The sequence below is a fragment of the Pundamilia nyererei genome, unplaced genomic scaffold (assembly GCF_000239375.1).
Source record: "Pundamilia nyererei isolate P.nyererei 1_Seehausen unplaced genomic scaffold, PunNye1.0 scaffold00135, whole genome shotgun sequence".
Classification (NCBI taxonomy): domain Eukaryota; kingdom Metazoa; phylum Chordata; class Actinopteri; order Cichliformes; family Cichlidae; genus Pundamilia; species Pundamilia nyererei.
Window position 1 is genome coordinate 756,940 of NW_005187536.1, and position 16,748 is coordinate 773,687.

Genomic DNA, 16,748 nt, shown 5'->3' on the forward strand with positions numbered 1-16,748 from the left:
AAACCAAAAAGCTAAATCAGAAAATACAAAGTCTGTTTATGTAAAACTGAACAGAGAACAAGGAAGCATACAGGGAACAGTAACAATTCATGCAAAACAACGGAAACCAAAATATACACAAGGCCAGAGAAACACAGTGGGCTAATTCCACAATACGACACAGGTGGGAACAAGAAACATGCAAAAGCAATCAAATAGGCTACAGCTGGACAGGTCGTCAGTCTCTCGCAGGGCCAAGAGAGACAGGCACATACAACACCGAAAGAAGGAAAAGATCAGCAAATATAACTCATACAGACATGAAAAACTAACCTTCAATGTAAAGCAGGAAATGAATGAGAGACAAATAACTAACATGAAACAAGATAACGGAGAAAGACAGGAAGCAAGAAAAGCAGAAACACAACAAAACCGAACTAACAATTTCAATGTATTTATTTACACAGCACCAAATCACAGCAACAGTCACCTCTAAGAAAGCCCCGACAATCACACGACCCCTTATGAACAAGGAATTGGTGAAAGTGGGAAAGAAAAACTCCCTTTTAACAGGACGAAAGAACCAGGCTCAGGGAGGGGCGGGGCCATCTGCTGCGACTGTTTGGGGTGAAAGGACCAAACACAAGAAAAACGATGACTCAAAACACTAAATGAGGGGGAAACGTTTGGAAGAGTTTCATCTGTCAAAGCTGCAGCTCTACAGACTGCACTCGAGTAACAGTTCCTTAGTAATATACTTTCTGCTTTCCACTGTCTCAAGCACTGATTTGCTCAGTAATACGTCACGTGTCATAGTCGTAGATTTCTGGAAATGTTTTATAAAAAAGAAACATGAAAACTTTTAAATAAATGATGGAATAGGAAGTTTGAAATGTACCTTTGAAGTGTGGTAGACTATAAATCCACAGCAGCAGAAAATGAAAATTGTTCACTTGCAGTACTGAAATTACAACAAGAGATGCACAACTTCACAAACCCAGTGTACAAACAACAACAACATGTAACTGCAAGTTTCTATAAGTTACAAACTCACAAACTCATGTTTCATATGCAATAAAACAGATAAAACACACGTCAGTGTTTGAATTGGACAAATGTACAATTTAATGAAAAGTATGAGCTTATTTTGAATTTAGTGGAAACAACATGTCGTTGACTCCACGTTTCCCACTGTGGAGCGTCCCGTCTGCTTTCAGCAACAGTCTGTAAAGATCTGGGAACTGAGGAGAGCAGCTGCTGGACTTCTGTTGCCCCGTTCTTGTTTCCTGTCCTGTCACGATGCGACAAATGTTTTCAGTCGGTGAAAGGTCTGGACAGCAGGCAGTCCGTCAGCTGGACTTTTCTACAGTAGATGAGTTGTGCTGTTGTAATCGCTGAACTCTGGAGTTTAACATCCTGAAATATGAAGGCCTTCCCTGAATGTCATCTGGATGAGAACATAAGTTGTTCTGAAACCTGTATGTTCCTTTTAACACAGATGGGGTCTTTGCAGTTGTGCAGACTGACAGTTTCATGGGCACTAATGCACCACCATGGTGGTTGTGGGTTGTTCGACATGGTTTTTGTGGGGGTTCTGGTTTATTTATTTATTCATGTTTATTAATTCCTCCCTCTGTGTTCTGTCCTGTTGTGTCAGGTCTCCCATATTAAGTTCATTCATGTGTCTGCTTCCCCCGTCTAGTTATCACTGCTTGTGCTTTGCTTTTCACTTTGCTTCCCTGGTTGTTGTCGTCCTTGATTTGGTTCAGCTGTGTCTCATTGTGTTCAGGTGTTTGCACTTCCCTGATTGCCCTTCTGTGTGTATATATATATAGCGCACTCTTCGCCTCATGCTTTGTCTGAGAGTCTGTTCACATTTGCTCATTAGTTTAAAGGTTTCAGTTCCCGTTTGGTCTTTGTGGTTTACCTGCCAACAGATTTAAGAAATGGCTCGTTTTTCATTCATTCATTCCTGCTTGTGTTTGGGTCCAGATTCCAACTCATGACACTTTGAAACTGGTTGCTAATAACAGGCTGGATGGTCTCTCTCCTCTTCAGTCCAGAGAATGTTTATGTTTTCTAAAAATAAGATTTTGATTTGTCTGATCGCAGAACAGTTTTCCACTTTGCTTCGGTCCATTTTAAATGCGCGTCGGCTCAGAACGTTGTTTTGGTCATGTTCACTTATGGCTTCCTCTTTGCATGAAAGAGCTTTTAACACGCATGTGTGGATAAGCTCCACTCAGTTCTTTCTGAGGTGTTAATGAGCCCATGCAGTGATTTCTATGACAGGGCCATACCTGTTTTAAATAGAGTTGAGGTCTGAAACTCTGAGATGCTCCTTCTCTTGTTTTGTTTCTTACTGATTACTGCTCCAGCCTTCTGTTGCCTCCATCCCAACTTTTTTGAACATGTTGCTGAATTAAATTCAGAATGAGCAAATGTTTTTCTTAAAATGTTACGAATAAAATATAGATTTGTGAGACTCGCAAACCACTGAATTCTGTTTTCGTTTACATTTCACAGCATCACAAGTTTATTTAATTTTTTTTGGACAGGATCGGTGTGGAGGAGTTAGAGACGTGCCTGCACTGACAGACATGCACGAGCACCGTGTGCACGTCCTCTGCTGATCACTGCAGTGTGTATGTGTTGTGCAGTGGTTCAGCCCACGCTCAGCCCAACACAGCTCACTTTGCCCAGCTCTCATTCACTTACCTACCCGTTACTATAGAGACGCAGTGGAGAAGAATGCAGAAAGCGGGCTGGCAGACAGATATGCAGGAGACCTGGGTTGAATCATAATAACAAAGAGAAGGCTCTCGCATAGCATTGTGAGACTGTTACATAACGACTGCAAGGATTCTGCAACCAAGTCAACCTGTCAAGAGTTAGGAAAAAAAAAAGTCTATAACCGGAAAGCTATTTCAACCACGATGACTTCCTGCTGTGACAAAACAAATTTCCCACGTGTGGGACTAATAAAGGTTATCTTATCTTATCTTATCTTATGACGTGCTGTTTTCCATTTTATTACTTTTTGACCTCATAGATCAGCTCACAGGATCAATACAAGAAATCATACAGCAGTGATGCTTCTGTGTTTCCCACTAGGGGAAAAGAATCAATCAAGCAGCTGCATTAAACACAAGCTTTCCTGGTATAGATGTTATTTAAACTCATGAGTCAAAACAGACTTTCATTAAGCAGAGCTAACTTAATACAGCTGAGGCTAAAATGCTTGCTTTAAATGGCTTGAATAGATAAAGATTAGATGTTATTCTTTATTGGAACAAACTGAAACCTTGTCTCTAATCTGTTTGTTTGGCCCCGTTATAATTTCTTTTCTGCCTCTGCAAACCATTTCCAGCTGCTTCTCTTTCTGCCATAATGTCTATTTTGTCCTGTTATCCTGCCGTTCTCATTTCTACTTCTGTGTGCAGACTGTATGTCCCAGTAAGACAACCGAGTGAGAGCGAGTCACAGACAGTTCTGAGACTGCAGCAGATTCTAACCAATCACATTAAGGAGCCCTCCAGCCCACGTGGCTTATTCATAAATCCAGGAGGAAATCCTTATCAATGCAGCTCCATTCCGTCATACAGTAAATCTTCAATGTACCTCTGATCTGAGCTGAAATAAGCTTCTGAAACTTAATCATCTCAAATCGCTTCATCAAATCAAGTGTGGCATGTCTGTTTGTAGACATGTTGCATTTATTTCTTTGCAGATTTTCAAAACTCATCGAATATACATTCATGCCAGAATCATTAAATATCTGCTGCTAAAATGCCGCATTATAAATTTTGCTTTCTTACAGTTTAGTCGTCTCTGTTCTCATTTCAGCATCTGCCCCTGATTAGAGAACCCAGGAAACCCAGATACGAAGCCAAAAATATCCCTTATATGTGTCAGCATGCTTTGCAGTCCTCAGTGTATAGAGCAGCAGTTAACTACACCATATTGTGAGATGTACTGTTCCTACCGAGCTGCACCCACAGCCACATAAACCTGAATCATTATCTGTAAAAACGATCCCAGCAAACCTTCCCATACACCTCTATCTGAATTCTAGTTTCATGGCAACCAATAAACTCTCATGAGTTTCAGTCTCATGGCAACCCATGATAACATCCCAGTAAGCATATTCGTCATGGACTTTTTCCTATTGCATAACCATGTCTCAAGGGTTCCCTGCAAATCAAGGATTAGTGGGGGGTCTGCATGGATAAGAGGCTGCCCAATTACTCCTGCAAGAAACTGCAAGGTTTGTACAAACAGACTCAGCAAGCATGTGTGGATATATACTGGTATGCACATGCACACATCATTGAAAAATGATATAAATAAAAACACTGCAAGAAAGACGAGATCCCTAATAAGTCTGGATTTATTTCAACATGGTCACCATAAACAATTACTATACTGACCTTTTATTAACATGTAAGAGAGAGTGAATGCAGCTGTGGTACATCTCCACAGACAACACACACACACACACACACGTAAATAACACTTTCCTCGATGACATTTAGGAAAAATTAGCTGTACAAAAGATTTTTTTCCACAGAAGATCATCCTAGAGCAAGAGCTGGTCACAGTAACTGCAGACATAATGGCAAACACTCCAGCGCCTGAGAGGAAACACTGGTACATCACCATTATCATTAGCACTGTGCAAAAACATCAAAGGTTTGTTCACAGCTGTGCAAAATAGCAGCATTTTAATTCACTTTCCAAGCAATGGATTCACAACACCACATCACAATGATCACCCAGAAGGACCATGTCAGGACTGAGCTGTAGGTTTGGTTTCAGAGTCAGATCACGTTTAACTTATAGAAACTGCAATGACACGTGTGCAAAGTATACTCTCCTGTCACTCCGTAATGAGATCTTTACATTAAATATTTGTACTTTGAAGAATCCTGAATCGACTGCACTGAAAGTGAACTGAAGCCAGCAAATGGAGGCGAACAGCACAGTTACAGCACAGGACGAAATATCTTTTGATCATTAAGCTCAATTTGTTTTTGCTCAAACTACATTGTACATACCGACCTTCAAAACAGGTAGAGGGGGAAAAAAGAACAAAAACATGGGTTATGTACATGTAAACCACAGAGTTTCAGGCCATTCATTAGTTGGCACATATGAAATTCAACAAAAAAAAATCTCCTGAAAAAACCAAAGAAAACCTGTACAATCGATTCAGTCTCCAGTTGACCTCTGCAATGTGTTGCAAAGCAGTTCATCGCAGTGGCCAACACAGTTTGGAAAGCAATGCAAAGAGGCCTTGCATGCCCACTCAGGGGCTCTTTTAGTGCAACATATCACATTCATGTGGGGCACCTCTGCCCCTTGTCCTCATGTTCCACTTGAAGCAAAAGCCTTTGTACAGTTACATTACTACAGAATCACACTGCTAATGCAAACTGAGACTGCTGTTCATTTCATGAGGAACTGAAAACGGCTGCATGCCAACCAGATGTTAAAAAGTCACACATGAAGTATGGTGGTGGTGTTTGTTTTCTGCAGGTGGACCTTTTGTGTACCTCGAGCCAGTGTGTACAGATTGAAACGATGTTCCCTACAGACTCGTATCTACAGTTATTCTAAGCAATGTGTTTTTAACCCACTGGTATGCATGTTCAGCAGCTTACTTATCAGCTGACTGAGATGTTTAAAAAGCACAGTATATACTGGCTGTGCTTACAAGGCTTAGGCTTATGTGCTGAAAGTGTACTGGGCTGATTTTGGTCCTCTAAGCCAAGCTTGGCTCTGTTGTGGAAAAGTGACTGAAGAGCAGGGATGGAGTAGAAATGGCTGCACAGGTCAGCACCTCGGACAGCTCCACCTCTTAACTCGGCTCAGACATCTATTCCGGTCCTGCCTGGAACCACATCCATTCACTAACTCACAATATAGGCTAATCTTGAATGAAATGGAGATTCAAGTGCCAACCCCTGCGTCACCCAAGAGACAAGACAAAAGGGACAATATTACTACTGGCATGCATTTATGAGATTTCTTAAACTGTAGCCTAAACACCACACTGAAGTTGTGTAACATCATGAGAGACTTTTTCAGCCCAGCCAGGAGAATCCTTCCAGGTTGGCCTTTCCGTCCAAAACCACAGCTGTGTGATTTCTTTACATTCATCTTAGACCAGTGTCTGTTCGCTTCCATGTCAGCGGTCCAGGTTCGACTCGCTGCTGTCGCGCTGGTTTTTGAGGTCCTGGAAAACCTCGGTGAAAAAGTGTGGGTCTGCATTCAGCTGAAGCATTTTGGCACTCATCCTGTTGATGATCCGGAGCGATGTCTCCCAGAAAACGTCCTTGTTCGTCTCGTTCATGAACGGCTTGAGCGGATAGGAGATCTCGTTGCCCATGTACGAGTAGGCGAGGTAGAGGCAAGTCTGAAAGGTGCCCTGCAGCTCGGCGGGGCTGTCGGTGCTGTCCGATATCGTGTCTTCGCACAGCAGGTACACGAACACCACGTTGGCCGGCGTGATGAAGCCTTGGTCCTGCCAGCCCTGGAGCAAAAGAGTCCGGTCAATGTTTCGGAACCAGAGGATCACCTCTCCGCTGCTTAACTGTTTCAGTTTGTAACACCTGCGGCACAAGAAGTCCCCCAAACAGCGAAGCAGCTCGCCGGTTGAAGCCTGGATGACTATCCGCCTGGGTGACACCAGAGACACGCTGCTGGGCTGCTTCTGGACCGAGGACAGCCTCCCGTTCTGCACGACAGACTCGCCGTTCTGCGTGGGGACCGTGGGCACCGGGACGGGGATGGGCGCTTTCGGTTTCTTCTCTTCGGTCTGGTGCGTTTTCCTCACGTTTTCGCTGTTGAGCTGAGCCACCTGGCTGGACGGCAGCTCTCGAGTGGGCAGCGGGTTCGGGGTCACTTTCTTTGCGCTCTTCTTGGCCGAACTAGCCACCAGCTTCTTCCAGGACAGAGACACGAACATTGAGTGGCGCTTGAGGCTCTTGTCGTTTTTCCCTCCGTCTCCTGCGACCTCGGCATCCATGATCGACGCCTTCTTGGTCGCAGGAGATATAGAGAGAACGGTTCCCATGTCTGCGCGGTGGAGAGATGCGGAGGTTTGGATGCTGCTGCGGCTTGAACGCAGAACGTCGAGCAGAGTGAGAGGCGGCGAACAGCAGTCACGACAGCGACTGAAACTCCATTTACACGCTTACGTGTAACGTCTGGTCGCTCCCCGGAGGAGATGAAGGAGGACTGCGCGTTTTTGTTCTTCTTCTGCTGTTGTGTGAAATTATGTCCCAGCAGATGCTCTCTCAGTGCCGCGCGCGGAGACGCTGCGGCACGATCCCGTCTGTGAGAGGAGCGAAGATTTGTGGCTATGCGTAAATCTCAGGCTTAAACGAACCAGCAGGTTCAGCCTCTGACTGACCGTCGGGACAGCCAATCAGAAAGTCAACCAATGGTCCAATCACCAGTGCTGTTGTTTTTAGGTCTCGGTTGCCATTGATAGAAGCGACACTGACTGATTTGGTTCAAGTGCTGTTCTCCACCAGTCTGGTTACTTTGGGAAAGCGAGGTTATTTATAAACCAGGTCGTCTGCATCTGACCTGAGCCTCCGCAAAACACAACACAATTTTACACTGACTAATGAAAGCTGACGAAATGCTCCCAGAGCCAGGGCTGCAGTGGGGGACAAAAACAAACCAACCTTTGACCTTTCTGTTTCCTTAAAACAGTCTCGCCTCAGGCACACTCTGGCTGCAGACAAGATATTTATCTTTCTTTTGGAAGTTTTTGAAATGTGCAGAAAGAATTAAATTGGATTAATGTTGCATGACCCAAAACTCAGTTTTAAAAGGTAAGGTGTGAGTTAAGTGCCAGGGCTGGTTGCAGTTGTGTTCTTGAAAACATAGGTTGGGATTTGGGACATAGGTGTAGCAGGTGAAGGTGTTTGGGAAGCACTAGAGTAATCTTGAGATGTTTCTACACTACCTGCTGGAATCTTATCTTTTCTCTACATTTAGATTTTTTGTTTACAAATTCTCCTGAAATAATCAGCAGCAGCATGTGAAAATCAACAGCTGCTGCAGATTTTAACCCGAGCCTTCACTATCCACTCATTCTGTGGAAGCTCTGCAGTTTTTAGGCAGAAGATGATGCGAGCTACTTTCACCTGATCAGAGGTTAAAAGCTGTTCTGTCAAATCGTCTCCTATTTTTCCATCAGAGCTTTAATTTGGACTCAGGCTTAGCTTAGTGAGTAATATGCTAACTTTCAAAGTGATGTTTCTGTATTTTGTATGGAGCATTAAATATGCTCAACTCTTACTGCATGCTTTTGCTCCTAATGACTCTGAATAGCATAGCGATCGTTGTTTAAAATCAAAAAGTGTGAGAGGGACTTTTGACCAGTTTTTCTGGGAACAGCTAACACATGCCCAGAAAACTTTGAAACACAAATAAAAACTTTGTGCAGACACACGAGCACCTGATGTGCATTCTGGCTGTTTTTAAATGAACTGAAGAATGAACAGCACTCATTCACATTCTAGAAATTCAGACAAAAATGTTCCCCAAAGAGTTGCTGGGAAACAATCTGTACAAAAGTTTCTGCCAGCTACAACCAGCCTAAACTTGGTTTTTAAAGTTTGTCTTTCCAGACAGCTGGACAAAGTTTTCAGAACAAAACACCACCTGCATTTGTTTTACTTGGACAGGTAGGAAAAAAAACTCCCACTAATCAAAGCAATAATGAGTTTTCAGCTGAGCTCCAAATGTCTTCTGCCTTACAAAGCAGTTACAATTGTTGCTATTTTAATAAAGCAGGAATTGCTACTGACCTCATGTAGTAGCAATACATGGGAAACACCCACTGTAGGTGTGTGTAACATGTCCCTGGATCCAAAGAGACTTATCCAATTACAGTCAGTAGAACTGGCCCAGCTTCACCAGGTTACATGACTACAGTCTGATCTTTCCATTCATCTTAAACTGTAAACACACGTAAATAGAAGTGAATGTCCAATGTAGTGGAATATTCAAAGCCTGCTTTGTCGTACAGTTAAACTATGAAGAGCTACACATGACATGTGACCTGTAACCTGATGTTCTGAGGTCATTCATCCTAAGTTTTTTTTTAAAATTTTTATATCAACATTTCTTTTATTTTGAGAAGTTCGGTGATCTGCTGCTCTACTGTGCTTTCATGGCATATCAAACCTTTAAACAGATGGCCTGCAGCAGAAGGCCACACTGGGTGTCATTCCTGTCAGCTAACAACAGGAAATAATTCACACAAGCTCACCAAAACTGGACAACAGAAGATTGGGAAACGTTGCCTGGTCCGAGTCTCAGTTTCTGCTGGGACATTCAGAGAGGCAGGGTTTGGTGTTAACAACATAAAAGCATGGATCCTTCTAGTATTGTATCAACACTTCAGGCTGCAGGTGGCGTAATAGTGTGAGGGCATGTTTTGGTTCCCTTTGTACCAACTGGATATAACACAAATGCCACAGCCTACATTGGTATTGTTGCTAACCATGTCCATCCCCTCATGACCACACTTCCCCCGTCTTCTGTGTAAAGTTCAAAGCTCAAACTGTCTCACACTGGCTCCTTAAACATAATGATGAAGATTTCAGTCCAGCACAGCACCTTTGAAATGCTGTGAAATGATTTGCATCATGGACGTGCAGCTGAGAAACCTGCAGAAACTCTGTGATGCTGTCATGTCAATGTGGACAAAAAAGGTGTACCTAATAAAGTGACCAATCTCTCTCCACAAATAAACTGACTCCAGATACACACAGGATTTGGAAAATGTGAAAGATCTTGCACCAGTTACTCGACACTTCCAATGATTAAAATCAGTGAAATGATCTGGCCTGCATTCATGTCAGGGGGTGGCTCAGGAGGTAGCACAGCTCATCTACTTATTAGCGGGTCAGTGGTTCAATTCCCCTCCTACTCCAGTCTGCATGTTGATGTGATGAAGTAGTGGAGCCACAGTTTGTAATAAAAAGGAATTTGAGTGCTCAGAGCATAAATACCACTTACTATCATGGTATCAACATAAGTTTAAAGTATGCTACAGAGGTCTCCTTTGCAAAAAATATGAAATATGCTGTCTTTCACTTGTTTGTAAGTGTAGAATGCAGAAGAAGTTGGAGGTCATGTTTATCCTTAATTTGAACGTACCAATTTCTCTGTACTTACTATGTCATCATCATAGTTAGAAAAACAGCAGCTTTAAGTATAATTGAATTAACATCACTGTTGTTACAAGTCCCCCCCCCCCCCCCCACACACACACAAACTTGTTGTTATTATGTGCTACATGTGACAAAGGCTAATGTACAACAATGTCCTGACCTAATTTCCCAGCATTAAGTGTAGTTCCAGTCTGTCAATGCAGCCGCTCTCCCAGCTTCAGAATACCAGATTTACTGTATCAGTATAACAACAATCAAACAATAAAGCTTTTCTGTTACACCGAAGCAGCAGTGACAAGAAAAGAGACTGAATTAGGAAAATAACCAAACCAAACTTAACAAATTAAGATCAAAGAGAGTGACGTCCCAAAACTGCAGAGTGCAACCCGTCGTACCCGTCGCTTTTGATCATCCCAACGTTTGATCCAAAACATCATAAATCAGGTGGTGATCAAAAGAAACTCTTTCATCACAAATCAAACAAATTGAAACAGGATGTGCCAGAGGAATAATCTCAACGTATTAGACATGAAGCAACAACTCACAAAGGTGGAAAAAACATGAATCACAGGACTGGAGACGGAGCGCTGGGAGGAAACGGCTGGATGATGGGAGGGAAGTGTCTTTTAAAAGATTTATCAATATCTTTACCTGTATTCCCTGTGATATAATTTAGATTTGGAAATGAAGAAAATTTCATATGCGATGTATGTTTTTTTATTCCACTGACCACTTTATTAGGTAGACCTCGCTGGTGCCAAGCTGTATCCCATTCTGCCTTCATGGCACAGATTCAATAATGTGCCCGAAAAATGCCTCAGAGATTTTGATCCAAATTAGCATGACATCATCACACAGTTGCTGCAGATTGATCAGCTCCTCGTCTGTGACGCGAGTCTCCTTTGCCACCACATCCCAAACATGCTTGACTGGACTGAGATCTGGTGACTGTGGACGCCATTTAAATACAGTGAACTCATTCTCATGTTAAAGACACTAGTTTGAGATGATTTGAGAGGAAAATATCCCAACACCATTAAACCACTGCCTGAAGCATTTATACAAGATTACCCCAAAATCTGACCCCATCTGAATGTCAGAAACGGGGAACCAGTCAGTGCTTTTTACTCAAAATATTTGAGTGTTTGTGGATACAGTTTAAGAAAAAAGAAAAAAGAAGGGAAACAAAAACTGGTTACACTGAATAAAAAACAGAACTTCTCATGTTAGAACATGGGTAAAGAAAAAAACACAACCCAGGAGGAGCGAATAATACTAACAAACCCCACAGAAGTTAGCTGCAACGCCACTGAGCTTCACATTAACACAGACACACATCAGACATCTATGGAACAAGCAAATCAGTTAGTAAGCAGGAACATCCTTAAATTGAAGGTTAGAGAAGTTTGTCTTTAAAAGACCCCAGATCATCAAATGTGCCCGTTTGCTTCTGGATTGGGCAGTGGGACCAGCTAGTTCTTTTCCAGCCTTCTGTTATCCACTGAATGCAACATTTAGACATCATCACCTTACAAAATATGTACTCTGATCTTCTTAGCAAAAAGCTGTTTGTATATCCAGAGCAACATAAGCATTCACGTAGCTAATGGAGGCCTGTGGAGTCTGAGGTGGAGCTCATGGCCGTCTGACCTTGGGATGAATTCGCTGAGATGTCCACGTCTGGGAAGACTGCTGGTCTGGAACTTTTAGGTGTGTGTTAAGCAGTGTTGGGACTAACGCGTTATTAAGTAACGCGTTACAGTAACTACGTTATTATTGTGGTAACGAGCACGGTAACTAGTTATTATGCCAAAATCAGGAACGCGTTACTCGTTACTGGGATTTAGATAGGGTCGTTACTCGTTACTTCGTGTGGTGGCTATCGCGGAGCTTCCACAGATTCAGTAACATTAGCAAGTGGTGGAGGCAGCAGGTGGATGAAGGAAAAGGGACGCAGAAGGAAAAGAGACCCGAGGCAGCCGCCGGTCCAAGTGTGAACTGAACTTCAGGTAAGAAGTTATGACCTGCAGTCTCTCTGGGTCAGATATAAACCAAGTTTAGGTGGAGTTTATTTTCGTTATGCTGACTTTTTCCGTACTGCGTGCTAGCTAGCATGACGGAGTTTCTATGCAGCTGGGTGGTGCTATGGAGTTAATGATGTTTCACTTTATTTTGTTCATAAGTTATTAGAGTTGCCAACCGTCCCGTCTGGTATTCAGAGAAAATATTACGCGTTTCTTATTGAGGTGAAAAGGAACAGTTTGTCCCGTAATTCAGCTACAATGAAAAAGACACAAAGCTGGAGTTATTCTGTCTTTGCTGCACAGCTGCCTCTTCTCTCTCATTCTCCCCCCTCCCTCTCCCGTTTCTACTTCAATCATGAAACTGATCAATGATCAGCTGATCGGCTCTCTTGTTTGTTTATGCCCACTTTGCGCCGAAAGAGGAAACCAGCAGATGTTGCGCTAAACAACAGCAGCACGTTTAAGCTTGACCAGCTGTTGTTAGAATGTATTTAATATTAATTTCTAGTATCAGCTGATGTTTGCTGGAGCCACAGCTGTAAAAAAGCTGCTGGCCATGATGTCGGTTTGGTTATCTGGTGAGAGGGAAACATGAAGATGAAACCAGGAGATGTCCTTACTGAATCATCAGAGCTGAACAGGTGATGGAGAAACAGGTTTACCCTTTAGGTGACATGAATGAGTTGAAGGGAAGTTATGAACTGTTTCTGAGAGACAAATAACACCAGGATCCTTTTTTAGGTAGCTGACAGCTGGTAACTGTGCAGGTGCGGATCTAGCAAAGTTTTGCCAGGGGGGCCAGGTAGGGCATTAACAGGGAGAGGGGGGCACAAAGAAATACTTTTCTTTCTTATTCTCATTTAAAGTGTCTCGCTTTTAAAAAATAATTATCTGAATCTTACAACAAACGATTGATAGATTGATGCATATATACCATCAAAACAGTGTACATCACTGTCACAACAGTGTTTATTTTCATTCAAAGGCTTTATGATTTTTGCTATAATGGTGGGCTCTAGTCAAAATGTCCGGGCCAATTTTCTGTCCCAGTCCAGCCCTGTATGCAGCTCATCTGCAGTCTGGTGTTACCTACATCTTCCTATTCAGAAGGCAGAATTTCCAAGTTCTGAGTACAATCGAAAGCACCACGACTGCAGTTTTTGTGTTGGATGTAAAAGGCGCACATGACTCTGTGACGTAGGCTAGAATCATGGCAGCAGTCAATGATGGTCCAGGCGTGGGATTTCTTACGTGGAAATATGCACATTATCTTTTCCTTTCTATTGGTAGGTGGCACAGTGCACTTGTGGCAAGTAAGCAAGCTAGAAGACTGGCAAAGTTATGGAAGAAACACATTAACAAGAGAATTCTGAGTAAAACCAAAGTTACTTTCCCTAGTAACTAGTTACTTTGAAAGTAACGAGTAACTTGAAGTAACTGAGTTACTTTTGATAGAAGTAACTAGTAATATAACTCAGTTACTATTTTAAAGTAACTTACCCAACACTGGTGTTAAGAAAATGCCACAAACTGCAAACATTTCTGCTTTTACAGAGGTGCTCACAGGGTTCTGTGAAAACATGACTGAGGCTAAAATATTGACTTTTTTTGGCTTAGTTTGGGGTTCCACGGATACTTTATTTGTGTTCCCGATATTTTCTGCCTTTTGCAAAGAACAGATAACAGTGAATATAATGAGATGATTCAGAATGAATTAAAGCTAGAACATCAGGAGATGACTCTGAAGTTTGTTGTGCATTTCAGTTGTTCGATAAACCACTCCACAAGTTCATGAAACAAAATATAAAATCAGGCATGTTCAAATACAAGTTTCCACTATTGCAGTATCCACCTCCTGCTTAACAATTATACTTTCTGTCATAATTTGGAATTCATAATTCAGAATATGTATGTATGTATATATGTATGTACATGTATGTGTGTGTTGTGTAAGGCACTAAATGTGCTTATGCTAAATACTAAAATCACTCAGGTCTAAGTTACCAAGGAGGAGTGAGAATTGTAGGGGAGGACATGAAAAGAACAGGAATGGAAGGTGAGAGAAAGGTGAGTCATATGGTGACAAAAAAGAGGAAGCTGTGGGTGGGAAAGAAAAAAAAATCACTGAATCCCAGTTAATTCATCCCAGTGGAGATTTGTGGTGCTTCCTCAGCAGTGTCACATAAAGTTTGCAGTTAATGACAAAAAACAAAAGAAAGAAATGGCAGTTTTATAACATTAATCAACAGCAATCATTTCCTGTACAACTGTTATCATAACAGCACAAAAACAAAATCACACATTAATGTGAAGTTGTTCTCTGTCCCTGCTGCTCTTGCAGATTTCTCATCTGATGGTGAATGCAACATTTAATATAGCTGGACAGCATTCAGAGGTGAGAGAACTTCGTCCACCTGCTTTCAGCACAACGGTTCACTGTGTTTAGTATTTGATATTGGATACAGCAAAAGTCTGGACAGCCAGTCAGAGGAAAAACATGTGAGTCCAAAATACTATCTTCCCTTATAGTGTCATCTAATGCTTGTTTTTATCACATCTATGATTTCTTTTTCCGATTTAAGTTCATACTGTTTATGTAATTGTGAAATTTGTATGTGTGACAGCAGTGTCAAACTTTTCGTCCTTGGTATTATGTTGCTTTGCAAATCAAAGTCTACCACTGCCTGAGCTGAAAGGATAAAGAGTAAAACACCATCAAAGCTGCTGTGTGCATGTTTTAGGATTATGCAAGAAGATATTTTAAGTTTCTTTGCATTGTCTGTGGCAAGGCTGCCCCCTGGTGGTGGGTTGTTGCAACTGTAGGAGATATGTGTAGCGAGCTCTTTCAGCCTGATTCCATTTTCTGTGTGTAACAAAATGCATATATTATGAGAGTCACTTTATTCAGAACTTGCAGAGAGAAAATTTTAATTAAGGTTAGACATTATAAATTTGACTGGTTCTCAATTAGTATTTTCATGTTCAAATATTTCAGCACTGGAAGCAGAACAGTATATTTTTCATCAGCCAGCCATAAAAAAAATAAAAACAAAAACATACAACTCTGTTTCTGTCAAGTTTTACATGGACAAGTGAAAGTTGACCGCTAGAGGGCAGTCACACCCAGCTGACTGCACATAGTCTGTGAGTGGAGATGTTTGTCATGAAGGGAGGGCTCAGCTGCTGATATTTCCTGTCAACAGGCATCTTCACCAACTCATCCTAACATTTAATTAGTTCTTGTGAAGCTGTGGAACGACAGATCAGGCAGAACAACTGAAGAGCGGAGGAGTGAAGGTTTCCCAGACCTCTGACTAATATCTGCTTCATTGACAGAATTCTCCCATCAGTGAACTGAGGGAGTGAACAGGGAGACGCAGGATGATGGAAAACACTCAGCAGTCACAGGAGGAAGATGTTGCGGTGCTTTAAGTCCTTCGAGTTTAGATGAAGTTTGCAAGGTTTTTTTTACATAAACGTAAAGCTTTAATGTAAAGGCTGTAGATAGAAATGTTGGGTCTGTGTTTCCACAAGCCCCGCTAGTTTAGAGATGAAGAAAACAAGACATAACAAAACATCTTCAACCCGCTAGCGAGGGAAGTCTTTGGTCAAGAACCAGCTCTTGGAGCTCCTAACCCGTCTCCAGCCCAAAATCCTTCCAAGAGCAGCTTCTCTCACAGCTATTTATTGACAAACTGTTACAATTCACACAATACACATCACAGCAAAGCAACGCCCACCATAAAACCCCCCAAAGGGTTCTAAGACAAGGCACTATGTGTGTGTATGTGTAAACATCTGTATGCATGTGAGTGTGTGTGTGTGTGTGTGTGTGTGTGTGTGTGTGTTTGAGAATGTGTGTCTCTCTGTATGCATGACTTCCTGCTCACCAAAAGGATCATAAAAGCAGGAAGCAACATCACAAGAAACAGATCTTTCAGATAGGATGTATCTGCAGTAAAAGCCTCTCCAGCCAGTGGTCAGAGACAAAGGAATGTGTTGATCCTACAGATTGAACTCAGACCTTACAAATTTAAGAACATAATGACAACATTCAACAATTAGGCTTAACAGTAATAGTAAATGTCTTTATGCTCAAAACTTGAAAAAAATAGTACTTTATTGACATTGACATATCTAACATGACTGATTCAAGAAATGTAGAGATCCTTATATAAACTTTCACTGGAAGAAAAAAATTAATTTTCTACTTATAAAAGGATTTCTCCAGCACACATCAGCCCTCACCATGTTATAAAACATGTCTGTTTTAAATGTGATTTGGTTTTGAAAAGCTGCACAGAATAACTGCGGAAAGTCTGACACGAGGAAAAAGGGAAGAAATGATCAATGCAGTATTTGGCCTGCTTTTCAAGACACAGAGAGAAGTGTGTGTGTGTGTGTGTGTGTGTGTGTGTGTGTGTGTGTGTGTGTGTGCGTGCGTGCGTGCGAAGGATCATGTGTCGTCTCTTATCGAAGACGTGCCTGTCAGAGCTGGTGAGAGGGATTAGCACGGCTGACACTGACAGGTGGAGAATACAATCTG

At 42.0% G+C, this 16,748-nt stretch overlaps 1 protein-coding gene across 1 annotated transcript; it reads right to left on the reverse strand.

The window, feature by feature from the left end:
* Positions 1 to 4,351: 4,351 nt before the first annotated feature.
* Positions 4,352 to 7,357, reverse strand: LOC102214532 (cyclin-dependent kinase 5 activator 1). The gene has a single exon (XM_005743737.2). It carries the CDS (start codon positions 7,055 to 7,057, stop codon positions 6,170 to 6,172), a length of 888 nt encoding a protein of 295 aa, XP_005743794.1. The 5' UTR covers positions 7,058 to 7,357; the 3' UTR covers positions 4,352 to 6,169.
* Between the last annotated feature and the right edge of the window lie 9,391 nt (positions 7,358 to 16,748).

Bases quoted from the DNA above. Each gene is read 5' to 3' on its own strand.
- LOC102214532 (XM_005743737.2), bottom strand. From the start codon at position 7,057: ATGGGAACCGTTCTCTCTATATCTCCTGCGACCAAGAAGGCGTCGATC.